The sequence below is a fragment of the Monodelphis domestica genome, chromosome 3, assembly GCF_027887165.1.
Source record: "Monodelphis domestica isolate mMonDom1 chromosome 3, mMonDom1.pri, whole genome shotgun sequence".
Taxonomy (NCBI): Eukaryota; Metazoa; Chordata; class Mammalia; order Didelphimorphia; family Didelphidae; genus Monodelphis; species Monodelphis domestica.
The window spans coordinates 5,140,260-5,164,744 of NC_077229.1; the positions used below are offsets into that span (position 1 = coordinate 5,140,260).

Sequence of the window (24,485 nt, forward strand, 5' to 3'; positions counted from 1 at the left end):
AGGCTTTTCTACCAGAGCCCGGCTGTCTCCAGGGAGGTTCTCTGCAGCTGCTCCTTGTGAAGTGTTCCTCCTCACTGAATGGAAGAGGAGGCCTTCTGGGCAGTCCTGCACACTCTGCACCCTCACCTGGGCTGCCTGCAGGGGCCCGGTTCCTGGTCGAGGGTCAGAGCTACCATCCCTCGGTGACCTGAGGGGCCTGGGAGAGGAGGATTGACCTTGGTCTCTGACTCCGGGAAATGGGCACAGAGCTTCCTAGGGTGCTGAGGGTCTCTCGGCCCCCACTGGGGTCACCCCGGGAGCGCCCGAGTTCTGGCTATGATTTTGGTGGACCTGTTTCCCCTCCACTCCCCTACCCCCGCTGCCATTGCCGCGCTTTTGCTTGTGCAGGTGCTTCCTCCGGGAGCACACGCCTATGGCACCTCTTGTGGTCCGCAGGAGGAATGACCCCTAAGATCCTCAGAGCCACCCCCGCCACTCCTTACAAGCAGAATCCCAGCCTTTCTCTACTAGCAGCAATGCAATGATCCAAGACATTTCGGAGGGACTAAGAGAGAACTGTGGGAGCAGAAACACAGGAGGAAAACAACTGCCTGATCACGTGGGTCGATGGGGATAGGCTTGGGGACGCAGACTAAGCGATCACCCTGGTGCAATAGCAATACTACGGGGAATCGTTCTGGAGCAGTGACACAGGTAAAGCCCAGAGGAACTGCGCGTCGGCTACGGGAGGGGGTGGGGGAGGAGCAGGGAAAGAACGTGAATCTTGTAACCCTGGAAAAATATTCCAAACTTCGAAAAAGAATCCCAGCCTTTGTCCAGCTCTAGCCATAGCCTGTGTTCTCGGACCCTCAGCCCCACCCGATGTCCCTCCTCAGTGCCCCCGCCCCGTGATGTCCCGATACTGTGACTCTCAAGAACAGGAAGTGATGGGGCAAGAGCCGAGACACAGGCTTGCGCAGAGAACAGAAGGGCCGGCCTAAGGCTTATGCGCATGCTCCCGTAGCTCCAACATATTTACTGACCGCCTCTAAGGCGGAGCGAGCTCCTTGTGAGGCGCAGACCAGGTGCAAGGGGGCGGGACACACCAAGGGAAATGGGGTGCGAGCGTGTCTTCTCCTAGCACGCAGCCAATGGGGAAAGGAGGGCTGGACCTCTTTTGAAACAAGCTGGTGAAGTGAATGAAAGGAAGCCGGTTTCCCGTGGGAACGTCTCATTCTGCGGAAGGGGAAATGAGAAGGTGACATTGCTGTCATGTTCTCTGCAACAGGCCGGGAGAAATTTGGAATTTCATTTTAATTTGGGGACTTTCTTACTTTGACTTTAAAATTGTTTGGAAATGGAGGTTTTCCTGAAAGAACTTTTAGCAGTCGGTTCGTCCACGGTAATCTGCAGTGTGCCCAGCAGGCAGCTTTACGATGTGATTTTGACTTCCTGTTAGCTGGTATTTCCTGGGGCTCCCTTCCACGGTGACAAACCTCCACGTGCCTGTATGGGAGTGCTTTTTCTTTTAGATTTCTAGAATTTAGGCCGTGTCTGTTTTTCAATGTTGCTTTAAACTGTGCAACTGCTTTGGCATTGGTGGGCAAATTCGGTTCTTGGCAAGGACGGCTTCCCTTGGGACTTGCTACAAGTGGATTTTTATAGCCACTATAAGCCATCTTTACAAGCCAGCAAAGGAGCCACCCTTTTCCTCGTGTTTGAAGTACTTGTAGAATGTAATTTCTAAGCAAAGACAGAATGTTCCAGTAAGTTCCAGCCTACTGAACATCTGCTATGGCTGAGAGCACAACTGAGTCCCATAGGTGCTTGTGAGCCAATAGCAGAGGAGTCCAACCAGTTCCTATTGGAGAATGGGTCATGGGGTTTCCAGGCCTTCTTTTCCAGCAATGAAAGTGTTTGAGAACCTGTCTAGGACAGAAGAGACTTCTACAAAAGAAGATGACAGACCCTGGCAGAGAACTACTATGGTGGACTTATTTCAAAAGAGCATTAGTAAGCATATGCATTTCTGTTCTCCAAGGAGGCCTCTAGTTTTCCAAAAATGCCAAGTCACCCTGAGCTAGGAGAAGAGGATGCCCAACTTGCCCTATAAGGAATAAAATATAGGTAGATGATTGTGATGTGTTAGAACCTCATGCCAAGATGGTGAGCCCATAGTCGCCAGCCAATGGTGAACTGGGAGAGTGGTGGCATAAGAGGCATAGCATTAGGGTCCATATAAGCAACTGCTTACCTGCTGCCCAGTTGCACTGCCATATTGAGAGGGTGCCCTTTCTCATGAGAAAGATTAAACTTGCCCCTGCTCACCTAGGTGGTCTCTGTTGTCTTTAAGACATATGGTCTCATACGGTTTGTGGAGGCTCGTCCAGGACCTGCAGTGACCAGCAGGATGTCCCATCAAATTTTCACTGGCTGCTCAAAGGCACAACTGAGTGAGTCCTTCTGACCCAGGAGACCCAAGGCAGAGACTGAAAAGGGGAGCAGACACTTGGGTAGTTGGATCTGGACCTGGGAAGAGAGGCTACTTGGTGACATCAGGTCTCAAATTTGTGCACAAGCCCAGGTGAGTAATTGTATTTACTCTTGGATGACCTTGGAGAAGGGCTCCACAAGGGTTGGGATATAGACTGTCTACCCTTGGGTGTGTGTCAAGGAAGTTTATTCCTTCCCCCTCCTGAGTAGCTTGATCTGTCCATTAACATTCCTTACATTCCTCACAGTTACTCCAGGTTTTGTGTCCATGAACATGCTGTATGTCAATAAAAGTGAGGGGGCAGGTCCTTTTGGGGCTTTTGAACGAACACAGGAACAGAGGAGGCAGGTAAGGGGGAAAGAGGCAGGCTCTAGGTCAGGTTACTTAGAGAAATGATGAGACTTAAAACTATGATTGTCTACCCTTTCTAATAAATATTATAAAATATATGTCTGGGTAGAAATATTAATTTAATTCTTACACATGGAAGAGAGATTATCTCAACCAGAGGGAGATAAAACCAGTAACTCCTGTGAAAAAAGCGCCTGAACTGGAGAATGGGAAAAGTTAATTTGAGGAGTAACCAAAAGGGCAAGATGGAAGGCTTGCCAGAAGTCCCGAGAGAAAGTCCACTGGGGATCAAATTTGAAAATTGGTAAGAATTACCCGAATATAGGGGAAAATATGAGAAAAGCATGCTAAAATATTGTGGTTTGATTTGGACAGGAGCCCCTTATTAGACTCAGTACTGCAACCCAAGTTTGGATCCCCTGAGGTCTGGATATGTCAGGCCCTAAATTAATATGTAAATGCCAAAGTAGAAAGGCAAGAGGAAAAAGGAGAGGAATGATTTTCTGTTGTAACAACAAATGGCCATTATTGTAAAAAAAAAAAACAAACCCACTTTTCCCTTCTGTAAGTCAGATCAGAGGAGTGGAGAGTGAAAATAATAAACTCAGGATTGTATGGAGGGGAAGAAAATGATTGTTTGTGAATCCATGTTCTGTGTAAACTTGTGGAAAATCTCTTGTGTTATGTTATAAATTTGTCTATATCTCTCTGTGTATATATTTCTGAATATCAAGGAATATGCAGAAATGGTAGGTGAGTGAATTAAGAAGTTATCACATCCTCACCCTCCCAAAAAACATATATATATATATATATATATAAAGAGAGAGAGAGATAAAAAGATCTGTTCTCCCCTTTTCTTTCTGCTGGCTCCAGAGAAGAGAAGTGAAGGATGACTGAAGGGATATTTTGATCCCATGATGGAAAACTATTCATTTTGAGGTTAATGCAAGTGGTTTTGGAAAATCACAAATGATTCTGGAATGTACTTGTAAAATGAATGTAAAAGTGATTTAGTGTTGAAAATTGTTTATAAGTTAATAAGATTCCAAAAAAAAAAAACTTTTATTTTGTGTTGGTAGTGTGAAAACTGTTCTTACTGAAATTTAAAATTGAACAGTGGTTAGACTTAAATGTGGAACATGCCTAAAATGTTTTTTTTTTAATTTGAGTCAACTGAAGTTGGGGATCAAAATGACATGGATAGTCACCCTGATTGTTTTAATGTTTGCTGGCTGTTTAATGAAACCAAGAGATCAGTGAAATGACTCTAAATTTTGGCTCTGATTTTCCTAGGAGTTTTCATGTGGGGACTTCTTTCTGGATGTGACTGCTGGGTTCTTTATATTTCTCCATACCCTTGTAATAGATGGTAATATTAGGAGATTGATGGTAATGGGACAGGGACACCAGGAAGCCAGCTAGAGGGAAGGCTGGATCTTACACTCCTTCCCCCCACACCACTTCCTGTCCCCTTCCCAACTGATCCAAGTGCTCTTCTCAGGAATGGTAAGCTTGAAGGGTTTTCCCAATAACTAATCCCACAATTTAGATCCTTTTAACTAAGAGGGTTTTTATTCTTTAAGGTAGAGGAGGTAAAGAGGGGGAGGTGGAAAGAGAAAAATAGGTTTCTCTAACTTCCTATGATTTCCTGTTGATTGAAGATTTTCACAATGTGTTCAATTAAGGAAATAAGGTTATTTTCTCTATGGGGAGATATTGATAGCAAAAACTGACAAAGATTCTTCATAGCTAAGCTCCAAATCTTCTTAGTACTCAGTCAGATAAATAATCATTGACCAAGAGAGGAATTGGTTTTCCCACTTCCTTCCAACAGTCAGAGGAAAAGAGAAGTCCATTCAAGCTGCTGGGCTTCCCAACTGCCCCCTGGCCCAGATTCTATTGGAATCTTGTCTCCACCTGGTTGATTGCTGGTTCACCAAATTCCAACTCTTGCTTTTTTCTTGCAAATCTCTTCTATGTTACAATCTCATCTTTACACCCTTCAGCTCTTAGAGATTTGGAAAGTTTTCTTTCATGATTTCTTGAAATTTGATGTTCATCCACGTTTTTCCCCCTCCACAGTCTTGGCTTCATGTAGCTTAATTATTCTTCTTTATTTTACTAAGTTTTTACTGACATTTTCTGTTTCTTACACCACTGTATCATCCCATGCGTCCTTCCTCTTTCCCCTCCCTGATGTGGGGGGAAAAGACCCCTACCCCCTTATACTTAATTGGATTTTAGTGATAGTGATAGGTTTAAGATAATCAGTATTGTGATTCTAAAGTGATCAGTATAAATTCCATTATAATCTTCATGATTTCTACAAGGATTTCTAACAAAAGCATAAAAACTGCTTCTAAAGGGATATCTAACCTCTCCTAAGTTTGTACTTCTCTTTATCATAAGATGCTGACTATCTGAATTTCATGTCCCAATATAGCACAAACATCACACACCCTTTCCTATTTGGAAATAGTCATCTCTTCCCCCAGATCAGATGAGAGAGAGGTAATGGTCATTTGACTTGACTAAGGCATTAGTCTAATGACTAATACGGGCTTTCTGAAATGAACTAACCAATCAGCTTTGTAATTGGGTAACTGTTTCTAAATAAGGTCTATATGATGTTATATCTTATAATCTTGTACAGAAGTATTCATTTTGTTATAAAAACCAGATCTCAGCCTCTGGGTTTTGTCTCTTGCTGGGGTCCAACAATGTAATACATGCAAGAGAACACTTTTATTGGAGGACTTGACTTGGCCCTCTTCCAATAAAATCTAACTTTCTACCTTGACTTGAAGAAATTTGACTTTTTGATTTATTTACCTAAATTGTCTATATGGAGTCTGTGGGTTTCTATTTCACAACACTGATAACCATCCCATACAACAAATAGTATTTTTTTAGAGAGGAAAAAAAGTTATAACTGATCAATGCATTGAAAACATCTGAAAATGTGTGTAATATGTAAAATCTGTGGACCTCCCACCTCTACAAAGGGGTCAGTGTCTTTTGGTGTCTTCTCATAACTCTGCATTCAAGTCCCATTTGATCTTTATCATTTTGTTACTTAATTTTGATGCATCTATCTTTCAGTGTACATTGTTTTAGTTACCATGTTTATTGTTTTCTTGGCCCTATGTACTTCATTCTGTATCAGGTCATATAGATCCTCCCATTCTTCTCTGCATTCATTACACACATCATTTCTTATGCCATCACAGTATTCTATTATATTCATGGACCACAGTCTACTGAGTCATTCCTCACTTGATGAGCACCTACTTTCTTTCCTTCATTGCTGTGGAGCAAATTATTCTCACTGATCCCATCCAACCGGGGAAATCTTTGCATTCTTGGAGTAGACATCCTAGCAACCTAAATGTTTTGCTTTGGGTCTGCTTAATACACACAGAGATTAATTAGGTCTCAACCAGGAAGGCTGGTAGTGAGTAAACGCATGGCCTCCTCCAAGATGGGAGCTAGTCTCTTAGGAAAGTAGGAAAGGAATCAACCTTTCACTCACCCAAAGAAGTCCAGGAGTCAGAGTCTAAGTTGAAGCTGAGCTCCAAACCCACAATCCAAGCTTCAGTCTCCAGCTAAGCTCCCTTGACGACTCTCCCCAGTCAGAAGACTGTCTCCAGAAGACAATCTCTTGAGGCTATCTTCTCAAAGACAATCTCCTCTGAGGGAGTTTGGGACTTGCTTTTATGTGACTTTTTGTCCCTTTCCCTCTTCACAGGGGCTAATCAGACTTTCCAAATTGTCTAGCACTGCCCAGAGGGGCGAATACTCATCAAAAGGGTTCATAGATACCTGGCTGATTGAGTTTCTTAGGGTGTAAACCCTAATAATAGGATTCACAAGTTTGGAACTGTTATAATTAAAAATAGTTGTTTGTCATAAACTGTTATATTTAAAAGAAGTAGATGCCACAAACTGTGGCAGTTAAAAAAGAGTTGAAGGCCTTAAACTGTAAGAGTTAAAATGGTTGAGGTTGTAAAATGTAGTGAGTAAAATAGTTGAAGATATAAATTGTGATAGATATGAGTGGGTGAGTAAATTTGTGACTGCAGAAAATATGTTTCACTACAGTGTCTTGGTTTTAAATCAAATATAAGGTGGTCGCCAGGGAAATAGTCCCAATTATGAATATACCCAAGTCAACTGGGTTTTATAGAGAATTTAATTAATAATGAGGAATTAAAGAAAGAGGGAAAGAGTAAGAAAGGAATAAGTATGAAGGTCCTTAAGCCAACATGGCCTAGACCTGAGTCTTAAGAGAGAGAGATCAGTCAGTCAGTTGTTTATCACTCACCACAAGGTCTGTCTAAGCAAGGATTCTAGTGACAGTCTCCTCAGAGAGAGTTCCAACCAGAGTCCTCCTCAAAGAGCCTTCCAGCCAGAGACTGTTTCAAAGGGCCTCTCTCAAGAGCCTCCAGAGGAACAGAGTCCCCTCAGAGGAGCTCCAGCGAGACCTCCTTAGAGATTGTCCTCCAAGAGCTTCCCTTCTCCAGAGCCTCTCTCAAGAGATTGTCCAAAAGGATTTTCCTCAAGCGATTCTGCTTAAGCGATCCTCATAAGAGCTTCTGCTTTTTCTTATATAGGGGGTTTTCTCCTATGTCACCTCCCCTAAGTTCTTCCATCTACCAATCACAGTAGACGTTTTCAAAAGGACAGCCCATTCTGAATTCACTGCTGGGTCGACTAATCCCTTTAGTAAGTTTGAATCAGAAAAAACACTGCTGGGTCGACTAATCCCTTTAGTAAGTTACTTGGCTTAAAGAACTTTTTGCCTCTTTATAAGTATGGGTTTAAGTACTTTCATTGTTTAGCAAGGAGTTTTCTCCCCTAAAGCAGTCTTAAGTATGGGTAGAGTAGAGGTCCTCCCATTTCTGATCCAAGTAGAGTTCTCACTGTCAAAATGGGGAATGTTCCTAGTAGGGAATTGTTCCAATAGAGAATTCCCCAATGTGGAAATTTTTAACATTCACAAGTCTGAGAAATTTCAAAATTTACAATCCCCCCTGATGATCATTGGGAGACTAGTCTCCCCATTGATCATTTAACATAATCATTTTGTAATCCTAAATGCACTTCTAACTATAGATATACACAATATTCAATTTTTCTAAGAGGAATTAGAATAGTGAGGGAGGAAATAGAAAAGAAAAGAAAGCAAAACCAATGTTTTGCTAGGTGCACTGACAGAAGGCCAAATTAGGGGCAGACCCTTTTGGAATAAATGTGTACATTTACAATAAATGTTCAATCAAAGTTCAGTTCAATCAATCATATCCAAAGTTCATTCTTGATCTTCTTGATGAAGTGTGGATTTTCTGGCATCTTTCTGCAACAATTCATTCTCTGGATATAGGAGTTTCAAGCTTCTTTCTTGAAGATATTTTCTCGAACAAAATTCAAAGTCTTGGATATTTATAACAATACAATCTTAAACAAAAAAATTCAAAAATTCTTAGATTTTAAATTAAAATACAATCCCCCCTGAAGTAGGTGTTAAAAAACATCCAGGCAAGCTCCAGTCCTCTACTGAACTCCTGAACTCCTCAACTGAGTTCAATCCTTCTCCTTTTAAAGAAATTTTCTCTTATGTCACCTCCCCTAAATTTTCACACCTACCAATCACAGTAGACGCTTTTCCCCAGGACTGCCCATTCTTAGTTCTCATCTTTTGTTCTCACCTTCTCTGGTTAGATAAAATCTACTGAGTACTTCACACCTCTTTTGTTAAGCTTGCCTTTTGTAAGTTGCTTGACCTTTTAGCTACTAATTTAACCTTTATAGGTACTTAGCACTCTTTTGTATTAGATCTAAAAATAGACCTAACTTAAGGTTCTAGCTTTACTATAAGTATGAGTTAGGGACTTTTCATTGTTCAATCAGGAGTTTGCAACTTTATCTTCCCCTAAGGTACTGTCTGAGTAGGGTGGAGTAATTTTAAAAGTTCTCAATACATTCCTGTATTGAGTACCTCAAGTACCTCCATTGTTACAATAAGGGAAAAGCTTAACCAAATCTTCTAAGGTTTTAAGATTCACAGTACTCAACATATAAATACCAAAAGGCATAGCATCCATATCTTTAAAGGAGAAACTAAAGGAGCTCAAGGAGGAAATAGACAGTAAAACTATGCCAGTGGGGATCTCGACCTTCTATCAGAAATAGATAAATTGAACCAAAAAATTAAGAAGGGAAATGAATGAAATGTTTGAAAAATTAGAGTTAATAGATATCTGGAGAAAAAATGAATAGGGTTAAAGGGGAGGAATATATCTTTTCAGCAGCACATGGCACATATACAAAAACTGACCATGCACTAGGACGGTATTGGTGAAGACATGGCCCATGTGCAGAGCCAGCACTCAGGGAACTGTTCCATTCCCCTTATTACCACCATCCAAGAACATTTTTTGGTATGTCTCACCCCTCTGTCCAGCCTCCCAAAGCAAGCACTTCCTCCCTCAGCTTTTTCAGGTAATGAAGGGGTTCACAGACAGCTTGAATTTGCCCTCAAAGTCAGAAAAGGTTTGCCAACACTGTACTAGGGCATAAAAACATCACAACTAAATGCAGAAAGGCAGAAATAATAAAAGCAATTTTTTTCAGATGATAATGGGATAAAAATCATAATCAATAAGGGTTCATGGAAAGGCAAATTAAAAATTAATTGGAAACTAATTCTTCAAAACTGGTGGATCAAAGAAAAATCATAGAAATAATTACTGATTTTATTGAAGGAAATGACAATGAGACATATCAAAATTAATGGGATACAGACAAAGTAGTACTAAGGAGAAAATTTCTATCCATGAGTATTTATATCAAAAAAATTAAAATAAAGTATAAGGATAATTTGGTGATGATGTTTATTGATCTAGAGTAAGCTACTGCTTGTAGATAGGTGAGTGAGGAAAGGTAGAAGTCGAGGTGGAATGACTTCTATAACACTCTCACATTATCTCTTACTAGGCTATGACAAGTGGTTGTAATTTAGGAATGTTACCACTCTTCTGCCTTGGAGCCAATTGGCTCCAAGATGGAAGGTAAGGGTTTATTTAAAAAAAAATAGACTTGGAATTGGTTTTATGAAAAAACAAAGTATTGGTTAATTTGATTTGAAAAAAGAAGGAAGAGAACAAACTCACAAATATCAAAGATGAAAAGGGTGATTTCACTTCTAATGAAGATCAAATAAAGATTATTATGCTATTTTCCCAATTATAGGATAATAAATCTTAAAATCTAGGTGAAATGAATGAATACTGGCAAAAATATAAATTGCCAAGATTAACAAAAGAGGAAATAGAATACTTAAATAATCCCATCTCGGAAAAAAGAAATTGAACAAATCATCAATCAGCTCCCCAGGAAAAAATCCCCAGGGCTAGATGAATTCACAAATGAATGCTATCAAACATATAAAGAACAATTAGGCTCAATACTATACAAACTATTTGACAAAATAAGCAAAGGAGTGTTACCTAATTCTTTTTATGACACAAATATGGTACTTTCTAAGCCAGGAAGACTCAAAACAGAGAAAATTATAAACCAATCTCCTTAATGAACATAGATGCAAAAATCTTAAATAAAATATTAGCAAAGAGACTACAGCAAGTTATCACAAGGATTATTCACTGTGACCAGATGGGATTTATGCCAGGAATGTAAGGCTGGTTTAATGTTAGGAAAACCATCCAAATAATTGACCATATCAATAATCAAAACAACAGAAATCATGATTATCTCAATATATGCAGAAAAAACCTTTGAAAAAATACAACACTTATTGAAAACACTAGAAAGCATAGAAATAAAAGGGCCTTTCCTCAAAATAAGTAGTATTTATTTTAAAACACCAGCAAGTATCATCTGCAATGGGGATAAGTTAGAAGCCTTCCCAATAAGATCAGGAGTGAATCAAGGAGGCCCATTATCACCTCTATTATTTGATATTGTACTAGAAATGCTAGTGGTAGCAATTAGAGAAGAAAAAGAAACTGAAGAGATTAAAGTAGGCAATGAGGAAACTAAACTATATACTTAGAGAATCCTTGAGAATCAACTAAAAAGTTAGTGGAAATAATAACTTTAACAAAGTTTCAGTATACAAAATAAACTCATATATATCATCAGCATTTCTATATAATTCAAAACAACTCAGCAGCAAGAGTTAGAAAGAGAAACTCCATTTAAAATCACTGAAGACAATATAAAATATTGGGAATCAGACAAGACAAACAGGAATTATATGAAAATAATTACAAAACCTTTTTCACATATATAAAACTAGATCTAAGCAACTGGAAATACTAATTGCTCATGGGTAGTGTAAGGGATAGAAATGTGAGGGGGGTTTTATAAAAGGTTGGACTGGATTATTAAAGAATAGGGTTGCCAGGAATTTAATTAATTCCAAAGAGATTTATTTTACAGTTTATTTATAAAATATAGAAAGAGTAAAAGAAAAATTAGAGAGAGGATATGGTAAGATATCTAGCCTAAGCACTAGACATTTTGCTCCAGCCCCAGACTCAACCTAGGAAGGGCTAATTAGTCCTTAGCTGGAGGGACCTTGGTTTTGAGCCAACTTGGGGATGCAGGGAGCCTCTGTCAAGAGGGTAGGTCTCTCCTGAGGCTAGTCCCTTCAGAAAATGAAGGAGGCAGCTCTTTAATGGTTTAACCACATTATACACAGTAACGGAGACACTGTGGGATGATGAAATGTGACAGACTTGACTCCTATCAGCAATGTAGTGATCCAGGACAATTCGGAGGGACTTATGAGAAAGAACTGTGGGAGTAGAAACGCAGATGAAATATATGATTTGTCACTTGTTTATTCGGGTATGTGATTTGCAGTTTTGGTCTTATAAGATTACTGTTATAAAAATGAAAATATGGAAAAAGATTCTGCCAGTGAAATTGCTTGTCAGCTCCAGGATCAGGGAGGGAACAGAGGAAGAACATGTATCCTGTAACCTTGGAAAACTTGTGTATAAATTTGTCACTGCAATAAAATAAAGGGTAAAAAAAGAATGAGTAGAAATGAAGGTCTCTTGGCTTGGCCTTCATCCTCATCCTCATCCAGGGCTCTCCTCTTCCTGCCCAGCAGTCTCTGATCTTCTCTTTCCCCAAATGCCACTTGCAAACTGGGCAGGCCAGGGGACAGGTGGGAACCAGGAAACCAAGAATCAAGGCATAGCTGTTAGACTTTGGGCGTTAAGGAGACCTGGAGGTATTTTTCTCTTAATTCAACGGTCTCCAAGATTAATTTTAATCACAACATCTTAATTCAGGAAATTGCACCTGTTCACTGTCTCCCTCCCAACTTGGAAAGTCTCAACTCTTTCCTCCAATTGGAAATCAGATTGTCTAATGTTGTGTTGTTTGCCTTTTACCAACTGGGCCTCCTTTGATTGTTTTTAATGTATAAAAGTCTGCCTCTCCCTGAATTCGGGATCCAGCTATAAGCTGAGGGAGGAGCCTGGTCCCAATTGATTGGGCAATTAGTATGCATCCATGAGTTCATGGACCTGCTCGGAAGAGCAAACCCATGTTTCCCTGGTCATTCCCTGCTTCCCTATTATACTGCGTGCCAGCCTTTAGGTAGGTCCTGAGGACAAAAAGACAAGAGAAAGTCAGTGACCTCCAGGGGTTCAGCAAGACATTCTCTTTTCTTTGTACTCCTAGAACTTAGCACAGTGCTTGGCACATAGCTGGTGCTTCAGAAATATTTGATTGACTCTCTAATCCCCCAATGAGTACACACACTGCCCATGTTTCGAACAGGGCTGTGAATTTCTCAGCATATGCATAGCGTGTGCAGTAAAAATCAATAATTAGTAGTGCGTTTTCCACAATTATGGTTAGCATTAGGATTCATAGTTGTAGTGCTAATTTCTGATTAATATCCCTGTAACTCTCCTATATAGATTAGCCCGGCCAGACACTTCAGGGGAGACAGAAAAGAGGCCTCTCTCTGCATAACAACCAGTAATGACATCCTCTTCCACAAGTGAATAGACCCTGCCCCCCATCCGAGCCCCTTTGGATTATTAGTGCTCCTTTAAAGGCAGCCAAACAGCTTTCCTTTCCTTTATTATTAATTCTCAATTGACTTGCATTCAGCGTTTCAAAGGTTAAGAAATGAAATCCCAGGAAAATTACAGTAGAGCCCAGTGAGGAGACCATGGAGCCTAGAAGATAGAGCATGAAACTGTCCCATGGGAATTAGTATCCTTATCTAGAAAGACTTGCACATTCCTGAATTGTGACCAAAAGTGAGAAAGCGTTCATTGGAGAAATCGTTCCGTGACTCAAAGAGAGCTAGAAAAACTTTAGGAGGATAAGACAAGATAAAAAGACTATAACATTCAGACATTGGCACACACAGGTGGTGGGTAAGTCAAGGCACCATAGTATTCATTTCCAGTAAATTCTGAATTCATCTGTATACCTCTGGACACTTGCTGAGAGAACACTCAGGAGAGGGTCCCCCCTTTTCCTAAATAAAGCTGCATTTTTTCTGCTAGCATCTACCTCGTCTCCTCTTTGCTCATTAGGGTGATTACTGGGCTTGTAAGCTCCCCTCCTCCAAAAGCAAGTATCTGCCTTAGAATTTGTTCTGCCAAAGTTGATCCCCCCTCCTCCCTCCTACTCCGCAAACTTATCCCCTAAAGTGCCTGGGACCCTTCAGGTGAGTTGGCCCCATCCACACAGGTCAGCATGTGTCAGAAAGATAGAACTTGATCTGATGTCTCTAACTACTCTACAACACTGTCTCTGCTACAGAGAATAACCTATCAGAGCTGACCAGAACCAGCTGACTTGCAGTCCCTTGACCACAACATTCTATGGCTCTCCTCAGTGTTATCCAGGCAGGGAATGTTCTCTCCATAAGTCCTGTTCCCTGCCTTCCTGAAAGCCTCAGATCACACCTAGCCCATGTAAGACTTTCCTAGTGCCACCATGAGTTGGTGATTGGAATGACCTTCCCTCAGCTCTGTCCACCTTTGATGCACCTACTTAGTCTCAGGTGTGTTTTGGGATGTTCTTGGAACTCCCTACATTTGTTGTTATTGTTCAGTCTTGTCCAACTCTTTCTGATGTCATTTGGAGTTTTCTTGGTAGACACTGAAGTGGCTTGCCATCTCCTTCTCCAGCTCAGTTTACAGATGAGGAATTGAGGCAGTTAAGGCACATAAGGTCATTCCGTTGCGGCACTCTTTCGGATCCGGTGGCCTTTGTCCATGGGGTTTCCTTGGAAAGAATAATAGTATGTTGTCATTTTTCTCCAGTATGACCCCATTTTATAAAAGAGTTACTGAGTCAAACAAGGGTTACACAGATAGTAAATGTCTGAGATTTGAATTTGAACGTAGATTGTCCTGATGCCAAGACCAGTTCTATCCACTGGGCCCCTTAGCAGCCCATCCTATACTTACTATGATGCTAAACGTTGGATAGGATGCTGTTCTAAATCACAGAAGGCACTGGCTACACCAAGACAAAACAATCTCAAACCCAGAGGAGTTTTCACTGTCCTGGTATAGTGAATAAAAAAAGGCAAATTAAAGATGATTTCAGGGAGTGCCTAAAGGCATCAGGAAAGCCATCCAAATAAGTCAGCCCTATATCTATAACTAAGGAAGTTCAGTGGGTCTATAGAAGAGGCTTGCACCTGAACTTGGAAGACTGAGTTTGAATCCAGCCTCAGACATGTACCATGGAACCCTGGGCAAGTCACTTCACCTGCCTCATTTTCCTCCCCTGAGATATGAGACTTGCAATAGCACACAGGTCAGGAGTGTTATCAATAAATATTGGTAAAGCCCTTAGTACATGTCCTATATTCCACCTATTCTTTATTCTTGAGATGCACACTTGGCTCCCCATCCTTTTAAGGAATCCCTAGCTTCCCAAAAAGGAGCTTAGAGAAAAAGGACAAAATCAAGTGACCTGTTCCTGGTTCATCAATTAACCGAATAAGCAGACCATGTATGCCTTTAATAACAAGATGGTGCTTTAACATTTACAAAGTGTTTTACCTGTAAGGGTTAAAATTAATGGTTTGACAAATATTTTTGAGTTAAAGAGTTTGGTGTGGTCATCATTTATAAATTATTAACTCTTAAATCAGGGTCTGTTAGCAGCTCTTAATTTAGTTTAATAGAGATAAAGTAAAAGAGAGATGTAGGAAAGAAAGTAGAAAATATCGTCTAACTAGATATACCCTATAATTGCAGTCTGAAGAAGTCCAGCTCACCAGCTGGCAAGGGGTCTCTCAAGTCCCAAACTCCACCTGGAGTCAAGGAGTTGTGATAAGTTTCTTTAGACAGACGTTCCAGTGGTGCTTTCAGCATGGGTTCCACTAACGTAAGCCTCTTCCTTCAGCTCCAGTCACTCACCCAGCAAGCCTCTCCAGAACAGAAAGCTGCAGTCCAGAATGAGTCCAGGAAAAGGTCACTGCCTCCAAGAATCTCCCTTAAGCTCAGTTAATCAACACAGAATGAATCCAGGAAAGAGTAGACAGACCATTTGGGGTCCTGCCTTTTATACCCCTTTTCCCACATCACTTCCTGTCTCTCCCCTCTTCACAGGAACCAATCAGGGCCTTTCAATTTGCCAAGCACTTGGGGGTAAGAAGGGGGTTGTGCTTGTGGCCTTTGGAGGTGTGAGCTTTCTCTACTAAGTGATTAGTGAACTCTCTTACTTAATAATTGCCCAAGTTCTAAGTAGGGTGTATGGGGTGCTCAGGGAGGGGTAGTATCTCTGGTATGGAGGGCTTGTCGTGCCCTCTTAGGGCAGCTCTCCAGCCTCTGACCCTCACCTGACACCCAGCTCTCACTTGTGGCTCCCAGTAGCTGTTAGCATGCGGCAGCGGCCACACCCCGGGCAACGGCTTCGACAGGCTGGATAAACCTTGTGAGGGTAGCCATAGGGGCATAGACCGCTGGTGAACAAAGGCTTTGCTCACCCAGCATGTGAAGACTGCTTCGGCTGAACAGACGGAAGAAACCAATAAGAAGGTTCAATGGCTGAGATGGCGACGCAGCAAGGCACTGTGGAGTGCTTAGGGCGTGTTGGAGCACAAAGGACAACACGGCCATCCAAAGCAGCTGAGGAAGTCTCCAGGTGTAACGATTTTTCATGCCATTGGACCCAGGCTTCCAACGCCGAGAGAGTGGGACTGTCTCTGTGCATTGACTTTTCCACTTAAATCTCCTTCACGCACAAGTGTCTTTGTGCACACTCATCTATACACCATAGATGAAAACGCACAAAGACAATTGTCATCCTCAGTTACCGAGAGACTACTACTGCTAAGTAGGGGCACTTTGTTTCTTGATTTGATTAAGTTAAAGGTTGTTGACTGATTACACTAAAAATAAACTGAGTCTAATTCTCTTCACATACCTGTATTATTTCATGACACTGATAAAAATTATAGAAGGAACAGAATTTAGCACAAATCCCCAAGGCTCTTGATGTCTAACGACTCTCCAAGCTGCTATTAAACTCTTCAGAACTACTCAAACAGCATTAAACTGTTCTAATGGCATCTACCTACCTGTTCTACTCTCTCCTCTATCTATCTTGCTGGAAGTATGATATTTAGGAAGTTCGGTGATCAGCTTTAAGGATTAGTTTTTATTTTACTGATGATTCCTAAACTTTCAGGACACATCATTGTGACCACTGACACTCCTCTCCCAAATAAAGGGTTCCCTGGTTAACAGTTACATGTTATCAAGAAAAATCAGTCAACATTCTGGCTAACTGTAAAAGTACATGCCTCCTTTGCATCTCTAGCCAATGACTCCTCAAATAAGGAGAAATAGTTCACCATCATTAACTGAAGAGCTTTCAGAGACACCACATTTCTATGGTTCCTTTCCAATATGAAGGAAATTTATCCAGGAGTCCCTTCCAGAGAAAAGTATTGCTTCAATGATTATATTAATGGGATTCTCTTCTTGAAGAATTCTTTCATGTTGAAGAAGCAGATGTGATCCAGAGCAATGCCATTCCACATTAATTATGTACCTAAGATTTTTTTTTTTGTATAAATCTTTTTTTCACACAATGAAAGCTTTTTATTTTGGAAGGAAGTCTTTCCACTTTCATTGCACTCATAGGATTCAGTATGAATCCTCTGATGGCGACTCACTGCTGAGCTTCTGGGAAAGGCTTTCCCACAATATTTACATTTATAAGGTTTCTCTCCAGTATGAATTATTTGATGGAGGGTCAGTAAATATCTCCAGGGAAAGCCTTTCCCACAGACATTGCATTGATAAGGTTGTTCTCCAGTATGAATTCTCTGATGTAGGGTCAGTGAACTTCTCCAGGGAAAACCTTTCCCACAGACATTGCACTGAAAAGGTTGTTCTCCAGTATGAATTCTCTGGTGTTCGGTCAGTGACCTTCTCCAGAGAAAACCTTTCCCACAAAGGTTGCATTGAAAAGGTTGTTCTCCAGTATGAATCCTATTATGGTTGATAAGATCTTGCTTTCTATAAAAAGCCTTCCCACAGTCACTGCATTCGAAAGGTTTCTCTCCAGTATGAATTCTGAAGTGAAATGTAAGACTTGACTTCAGGCGGAAGGCCTTTCCACATTCACTGCATTCATAGGGTTTCTCTCTAGTATGAATTCTACTGTGATTAGTAAGGTCATACTTCCGAGAGAATGTTTTCCCACACACGTTGCATTCATGAAGTCCTGTTCCTTCATGAGTTCTCCTGTGTTCTGAAAGGTGAGAGCTTGAACGGAAAGTCTTCCCACATTCATTGCATGCATATGGTTTCTCTCCAGTATGAGATCTCTGATGTAAAGTTAGGCTTGTGCTTCTAGAAAAGGCTTTCCCACAATCACTGCATTTAAAAGGTTTCTCTCCAGTATGAATCCTAAAATGCCGGATAAGATCTGTCTTTAGGCAGAAAGCCCTACCACATTCACTGCATTTAAAAGGTTTCTCTCCAGTATGAATTCTGCAATGTGCTTCAAGAGCCCCCTTTTGCTGGAAGGCCTTTCCACATTCACTGCAGTTGTACCAACTCTCTGTACTCTGAAGATGAGAATGTTCAGCACGACTTGTCTTCCTGCGTTTAGACAGGTCATTACACTTTTTTCCCCTATCAGTTGTCTGATGTAGACTAAGTTCATTATTTTGAAGGAATTCATGAATGATCTCTTCAGAATGAATTCCATATTTTTTTATGCAGCCCAAATCATGACCCAGCACTTTCTGACATTTTGTAACCTTAGGACATTTCTTCCTGGAATGGATTTGATTACATTGTCCTTGGTTCAAATACATGGTGGAACGCCCTCTCTGGTTATCTCCTTTCTGGCCCTGCATAACTACAGATGCTCCCTGTTGTGGAAAAAGGTCAGGCTCTGGGCTAGAGGTCTGACTGTATTTACTATCTTCAGAGACTCTGGCCTCATTGGGAGGTTCTGCTTGGATTATTTTTATTCCTCTAGAATGTTTCCTCTGAATACGCAGCATTTTCTTCAACCTGCCATCACACTCCCAGGTTTTCTCCATTTTACAGACACTTGGATCATCCTCCAAGAACTTTTCCTGGGATAAGACTTTCACAGAAATATTCATCTTGAGAGCCAACTCCTTGGTATGAGACATCTTGTCCCAACCTGAAAGAAAGAAAGAATATGACAGTTTTTCCTTGGATGAATTAGCTTTTGTCTAAATATCACTTTCCCTAATAATCTGGCTGCTACAAACACTGTACTTGTTGTAAATGGAAATCTAAAATTTCTTTGCATTCACCAAGCTTATCCTTTGATAAAGACCAATGATAATAAGTTAGCTCAAGGTGGGAAAACTGATGCAGGGACCTCAGAATCAATGAAGGTGGGGATGATTGCTGGCTCCCCTACACCAGTATGAACGTAACTTGAAATGTACATTCTATGCATGTTTATGTATGTGTATATATATATAATATATATATATATAATTTATATCCATTATACATTCACACACAGACTACACACACCTAGTTTATGTATATACATATATATGTGTATATATATATATATATATATATATATATATATATATGTATATATATATATATATATATATTCTTTATATCCACTATACATATACAGACAGACCACACATACCTAGCAAAATCTTCATCTGAATTAGACCTCTGGAAGGAGTCATGGGAATATGATCAGGGCGTCTAAGAAAAAGAATTCATGTGTAGCTCTGACACTGAAGAATTCCATTTTGCTTTCCAAAAAAGACTGAAACAACTCAAAGCTTCACTCCCAGTGGAATTGCTTTCCCATACCATAAAGGCACCAGCAAACATGAACATTTCTTTCTTTTTTGTTTGTTTGTTTTAATAAAAAAACCTTTACCTTCTGTCTTAGAATCAATACTGTGTATTGGTTCCAAGGGCTAAGCATTGGGGGTTAAGTGACTTGCCCAGGGTCATACAGCTGGGAAGTGTCTGAGGCCAGATTTGAACCTAGGTCCTCCTATTTCTAGGCCTGGCTCTCCAGATGCCCTCCTAATGATCATTTCTATCCATACCTTCTGAGGCAAAATCACTCAAAGTGGAGGAGGTAGGAAGGAATTCTATGTGGGATCTGTATCAGGGAGAGGAGTTCCTGGCCCAGAAGGTCACTGAGGGGATCACCCAGGAGCCTATTCTCTGTGGGCTGAGAGATGAATGACCAGGAGAGCTGTGTATGGGTTGTTGTGTCCTCACCAGGGTCAGGCACTCATCCACTCCCTCACTCACCTGGCCAGCAGCTTCTTAGGACACCACCAGTTGGAATCCAATGTGGTTCCCCTGACTCCAGCTCACAGATCCTCACATCCTTGTTTGAATCAGTAAAGCCTAGTCATGGGAAAGGGCAAAGAGATGAAGAGGGAGGATGATCTCCCAGGCCATTAGGAACAAGCTAGTAAAGGAGCCTGGGTGCCATGGAGGTGCTTAGAGAAAACATCTCAAGGCTGCTCTGGTTTGTTTTCCTGGGAAGAGACAGGACTGGAACAAGGAATGGAGAGGGGTTCTGAAAGACAAGGGTTCATTTGATCCATTCAATACTGAGGTATTGGGAGCTTGGCTGACTTCAAGTACTTCCCCTGAGCCTTGAGAAGGCCCCTGTGGCCTGAGGGAGCAGAGCTGGGCTGGGACCACACAGTAAAGCCCTTCATTCCTAGACAAACATAACAAGAGCCTTTCACAGCAGGGACAGCCTGGCTTCTGGCCTGGTTAGCATAAGAAGTGCTCAGGCTATTACAGGCCAGAGAATCCCAGCTGCACCCTGGACAGAAGAAGGGCCCAGAAGAAGGAAGCAGATCCCCTTCCATGGGCAGATCCCAAGGCCCAGAGGAGCCCTCCTCACCCAGGCAGACCAGGTTCCTGTAGTTCTCCAGCATCACCTCCCAGTACAGCTCCTTCTGGGGAGGGTCCAAGAGCCTCCACTCCTCCCAGGTAAAGTCCACGGCCACATCCTTGAACGTCACATAGGCCTGAAACCACATATAAATGGGCTCAGCCCAGGACCACAGCCCAGAGGGCCCTGGGAGGGAAAGTGGGTATGTTAGCATCTGGAAAGTATGACTGATGTATTGATATTGTTGTAGCAGTCCAGCCCAAAGGTATTATGGAGAGACAAGGATTGTGAGTGAGCACATGGCCATCCTGCACATGGCAATGAGCTCTATTGCCAGTGTGGCTAAAGTTTAGGTGCGAAACCTTGCTTTCCTTTGTCTCACTCTCCCGGGGATAATAACCCCACCTTCACCTTGTCATAAGTTGCATTATCCAATGGCAATGCCCCAGGTAACTCATCCATATGCACTGAGGTATCATGTAACTGATCAATATGTATTGAGCTCATTTGTATATCAAAGACAATAAAAGTGAACTAGCCACAGCCAGCCCGCCCACTTGGAGGACACCCACAGGTTTGCAAAGGAGCATCTTCTCCCCTTTCTCTCTCCTCTCTATCCTTCTCCCTAAGGCCTGGTCTTTAGGCCCGGCCTGCCTTCCTTCCTCTCTCTCTCTTTCTTCTAATGCTAATACCTAGCATTATCTACCTCCTTTAGTTTCTGATCTCCTTTCCTACTGAGCTAGCCTCTTCCTCTGACCAGTGCAGTGTTAAATTGAGACCATTGGGTGGGACAGCCTGGATAGTAACGCCCAGTAGTCAGAGCAGGCTGTGGCTCCTAAAAATGATAATTGTTTACTGACTTGATTATTTACATCTCTAAAGTCGGCTCGTTCACGCCCTTCGCGGGATCTAAAACTTCTACCCTATTTCTATCTTCTCTCCTTGCAACCTCTCGCGGGCCGGAAGGTTGTAATTGTATTACTAGACACATGGTCAGACCTCTTGATGGTCATTGTATGAAGGGGCCACACTCAGGCACTAGCAAAGGACGGGTAAATTCATGAGCTGGGTCTTGAAGGGGCCACGCTGCCTCAGCTCGGAGTACTGTCATCTCGGCTCCGACTACACTCCTTTACAAACCTGGTTTATTAATCCCCACCTCTCTGATCTCGTCATTGTCAATTCAACCAATGTTAAAACCTATGCTGTCACGTATTCGTTGATCCACATTCCTAAAACCTTCAATAAATTCTGGGCAACAAGTGCAAACTCTCTGTTCTTCTGTTCCCTCCTCGACTCTCTCAGTCTGACTCTCACTAGCTCTCTCGCCCTCTGTTCCCAACTTTCCTCCTACCTCTCTTGCTTCACTGTATCTCTTTCCTAGCGACTTGGATGCCCCCAGTGCCTCCTACTAAGGCTTAGACTCTATTGTCTATAGAAGCACCAAAGAGTTGAGACTCCCCACTTTTTCTAGCACCAGTCGCCCCGAAGCTTCCTATTAATGTTCAGACTCTCTTGTCTATAGGAGCATCAAGGGGTTGGTACTCCCCACCTATTCTCTTAATCCTCTTATTTCCTCAGAGTTCGCATTACTCCCCATGTGTTTCAACTTCTGCCTTTGAGTCATTAATATTCTCCCATTTCCTTAGCCTCCTCTTTCCACCTCAGGTTATTAACCACAGATAAATGTTGTAGGACTTCTGTGGGGGGTCGCTATAGGGCAGAAAGGACAAGGGCTGATTCGGACCCCAGCCTGGGCTCCCAGTGATCAAAGACAAACTCTAGCAGGATTTGTTCCCACCCTCAGGCTGTCCTGGATGCTGAGTCAGGACACAAAGAACAGCCACTGACCAGTCAGCCAGCACTGAGGGAGAGTCTGTCCTGTGCCAGGCTCTGGGCCAAGCCCTGGGCATACAAAGAAGGGCCAACGTAGAGCCTGGCCTCAAGGATCCCCCAGTCTACTGGGGAGATGCCATGCCCATGACTGGTGACAGCCAAGGTCTGGCCAATACTTCTCTCACCACCCCTCGGGAAGGCAAGTCCTCCTTGTCCCTATTTACAGATGAGCAAACTGAGGCTCAGAAGGGCGGGGGGGGGGGGGGGGAGGAGAATTGTTCATGGTCACACAGACAGGATCAGAGTTGGCCCCCTCCTGGGCTCCAGGCCCATCCACAGCTGTAAACCTCAAAATTTTTCAGACTTATGAATGTTAGGGGTTTCCCCCATTGGGGAATCTTCTACTTAAAAAAATTCCCTAACAGATGGTGAGAACTCTACTTGAGTGTGGGGGCTCCTTGCATTGGGAATATCCCCACTCCACCCTACTTGGGACTGCTTTAGGACAGAGAGCTCCTTGAGAACAATGGAAGTACTTTGATCCATGCTTATGGAAGGGACAGGAAGTTCTTTGAGTCATGACTGTTTTAGAATTGATACAATGGGATACTAAGTACCTATAAAGGTGGGGCAACTTGTAAACTACTTAAACCTAAAAGGGTGATAACTTGTTCAGAGGTTTTTTCTTGATGAGGTTGTCGACACAGCAGCATTTTCTGACTTACTAAAGAGATTAAAACTACTCAGCTGTGAATTCAAAATGGATGGTCCTTTGGAAACATCTACAGTGATTGGTAGATGTAAGGACTTAGGGGAGGTGACATAGGAGATTTTGCCCTTAAAAATAAGAGCTCAGAGAAGAGCTGGATCGGATTCTGAGTGAGCTCATTTTGAGAAGACTCATTCTGAGGAGACTGATTCTGAAACATTCAGATGGAGGAGGGAGCTGGTGAAAGCAGCTGAGATGCTGCTGGCCTGGTGTCATTAGAAATCCTTACTTAGACAGATCTTATGGTGAGTGTTAAAAAACTGACTGATTTCTCTTAAGGCTCAGGTCTAGGCCATATTGGCTTGAGGCCCTTCATACTTATTCCTTTCTTACTCTCTCTCTCTTTCTTTGATTACTCCTTGTATTGTTAATTAAAATCTCTATAAAACCCAACTGACTTGGGTATTTGAATAATTGGAAATATTTCCCTGGCGACCACCTTATATTTTGATTTTAAACCCAAGACACTGTAGTGAAACATATTTCTGTGGTCAAATTTACTCACCCTCCCTTATATCTATCACAATTTATATCTTCCACTATTTTAATCACTACAGTTTAAGACCTCAACCATTTTAAATCTCACACAGCCCTTCCCAGCAGGCCATGCTGCCTTCCACTCAACAGCTCAGCTTCCCCTTTGGACATGTCCCAAATGCAGCAGAACCAGCAACAGGCACTTGTGAAGGGCCAAGCACATGCCAGGCACTGAGGAACCGGATGGGGACACCAAGAAAAAACCAAACCAGCATGAGTGGGGAATGGAAAAGGCCTCCTGGAGGAGGTGCCGCTTTATCCAAGTCTCAGAGGAAGCCAGAGATGGTGCTAGAGAGGGGCTGGGAATGGGGATTCCTGGCCTTGGAGCAGTCAGGAGATGGCACACCCTGAAGGAGGCACATCAAGCTGGATGGTAGAGTGTGTGGAGAGGAGGAATAAGGGAAAAGCCTAGAAAAGGGGAGACTTAGTGGCTCAGGGGTTAGAGCCAGGCCCAGAGACAGGAGGTCCTGGATTCCAATCTGGCCACTGACACTTAGCTGTGACCCTGGACAGTCCCTTACCCACTATTGGGTAGTCCTGACCACTCTTCTGCCTTGGGAGCAGGACTTGGAATTACTAAACAGAAAGTCAGGATTTACAAAGAAGAGACCAAGGAAGGGCCAGTCAGGAAGAGCTCTGGAGGCCCACAAGGGAGGGCTGGAAAAGGATAAAGAGCTTCCCAACCTGTCTCTCATTCCACCCTCACAACAACCCAGAGCCTGGGGCTATTATTATCCTCAATTTACAGATGAGAAAACTGAGGCAAAGAGAGGTGAAGGGACTCCCCCACAGGCTAACACAAGGGTCCCCAAACTACGGCCTGCAGGCCACACACGGCCCCCTGAGGCCATTTATCCAGCCCCCACTGCATGTCTGGAAGGGGCACCTCTTTCATTGGTGCTCCTGGAGTACTGTATGTGGCAGCGCCTCAAAGTGCAGCATCACTCACGTACAGCACTACTTCCGTTGACATCATCCTTTGTGTGGCGCCTTGTTCTGAGAGTAACTGAATGAGAACAAGGTGCCCTGCAAAGGATTATGTGGCGAACCAGGAGAACATTGTACACAGAGACAAACACACTGTGGTATCATCGAACGTAA

At 42.4% G+C, this 24,485-nt stretch overlaps 1 protein-coding gene and 1 long non-coding RNA gene across 7 annotated transcripts in view; one reads left to right on the top strand and one right to left on the bottom strand.

Moving 5' to 3' along the window:
- LOC130457877 (uncharacterized) lies at positions 1-16,268 on the top strand. The gene is made up of 2 exons (XR_008917125.1): positions 1-2,563; positions 15,251-16,268. It is a non-coding gene; the product is annotated as an uncharacterized LOC130457877 (long non-coding RNA).
- LOC100618759 (zinc finger protein 454-like) overlaps positions 7,002-24,485 on the bottom strand; it is a 20,590-nt gene continuing 3,106 nt past the window's right edge. Inside the window, exons 3-6 of one of the 6 annotated variants that reach the window (XR_008917124.1) lie at positions 20,252-20,378; positions 19,642-19,740; positions 15,834-18,517; positions 7,002-14,116 (exon numbers count right to left, since the gene is read on the bottom strand). Coding sequence is in view for 3 of the 6 variants with exons in the window: in XM_016432918.2 (XP_016288404.2) it covers positions 16,896-18,517; positions 19,642-19,740; positions 20,252-20,378 (1,848 nt within the window). In the remaining 3 variants the exon portion in view is untranslated. Of the gene's footprint in view, positions 18,518-19,641; positions 19,741-20,251; positions 20,379-24,485 lie in introns of all 6 variants that reach the window. The other 5 variants (XR_008917123.1, XR_008917122.1, XM_016432922.2 and 2 more) reach the window with 5 other exon arrangements.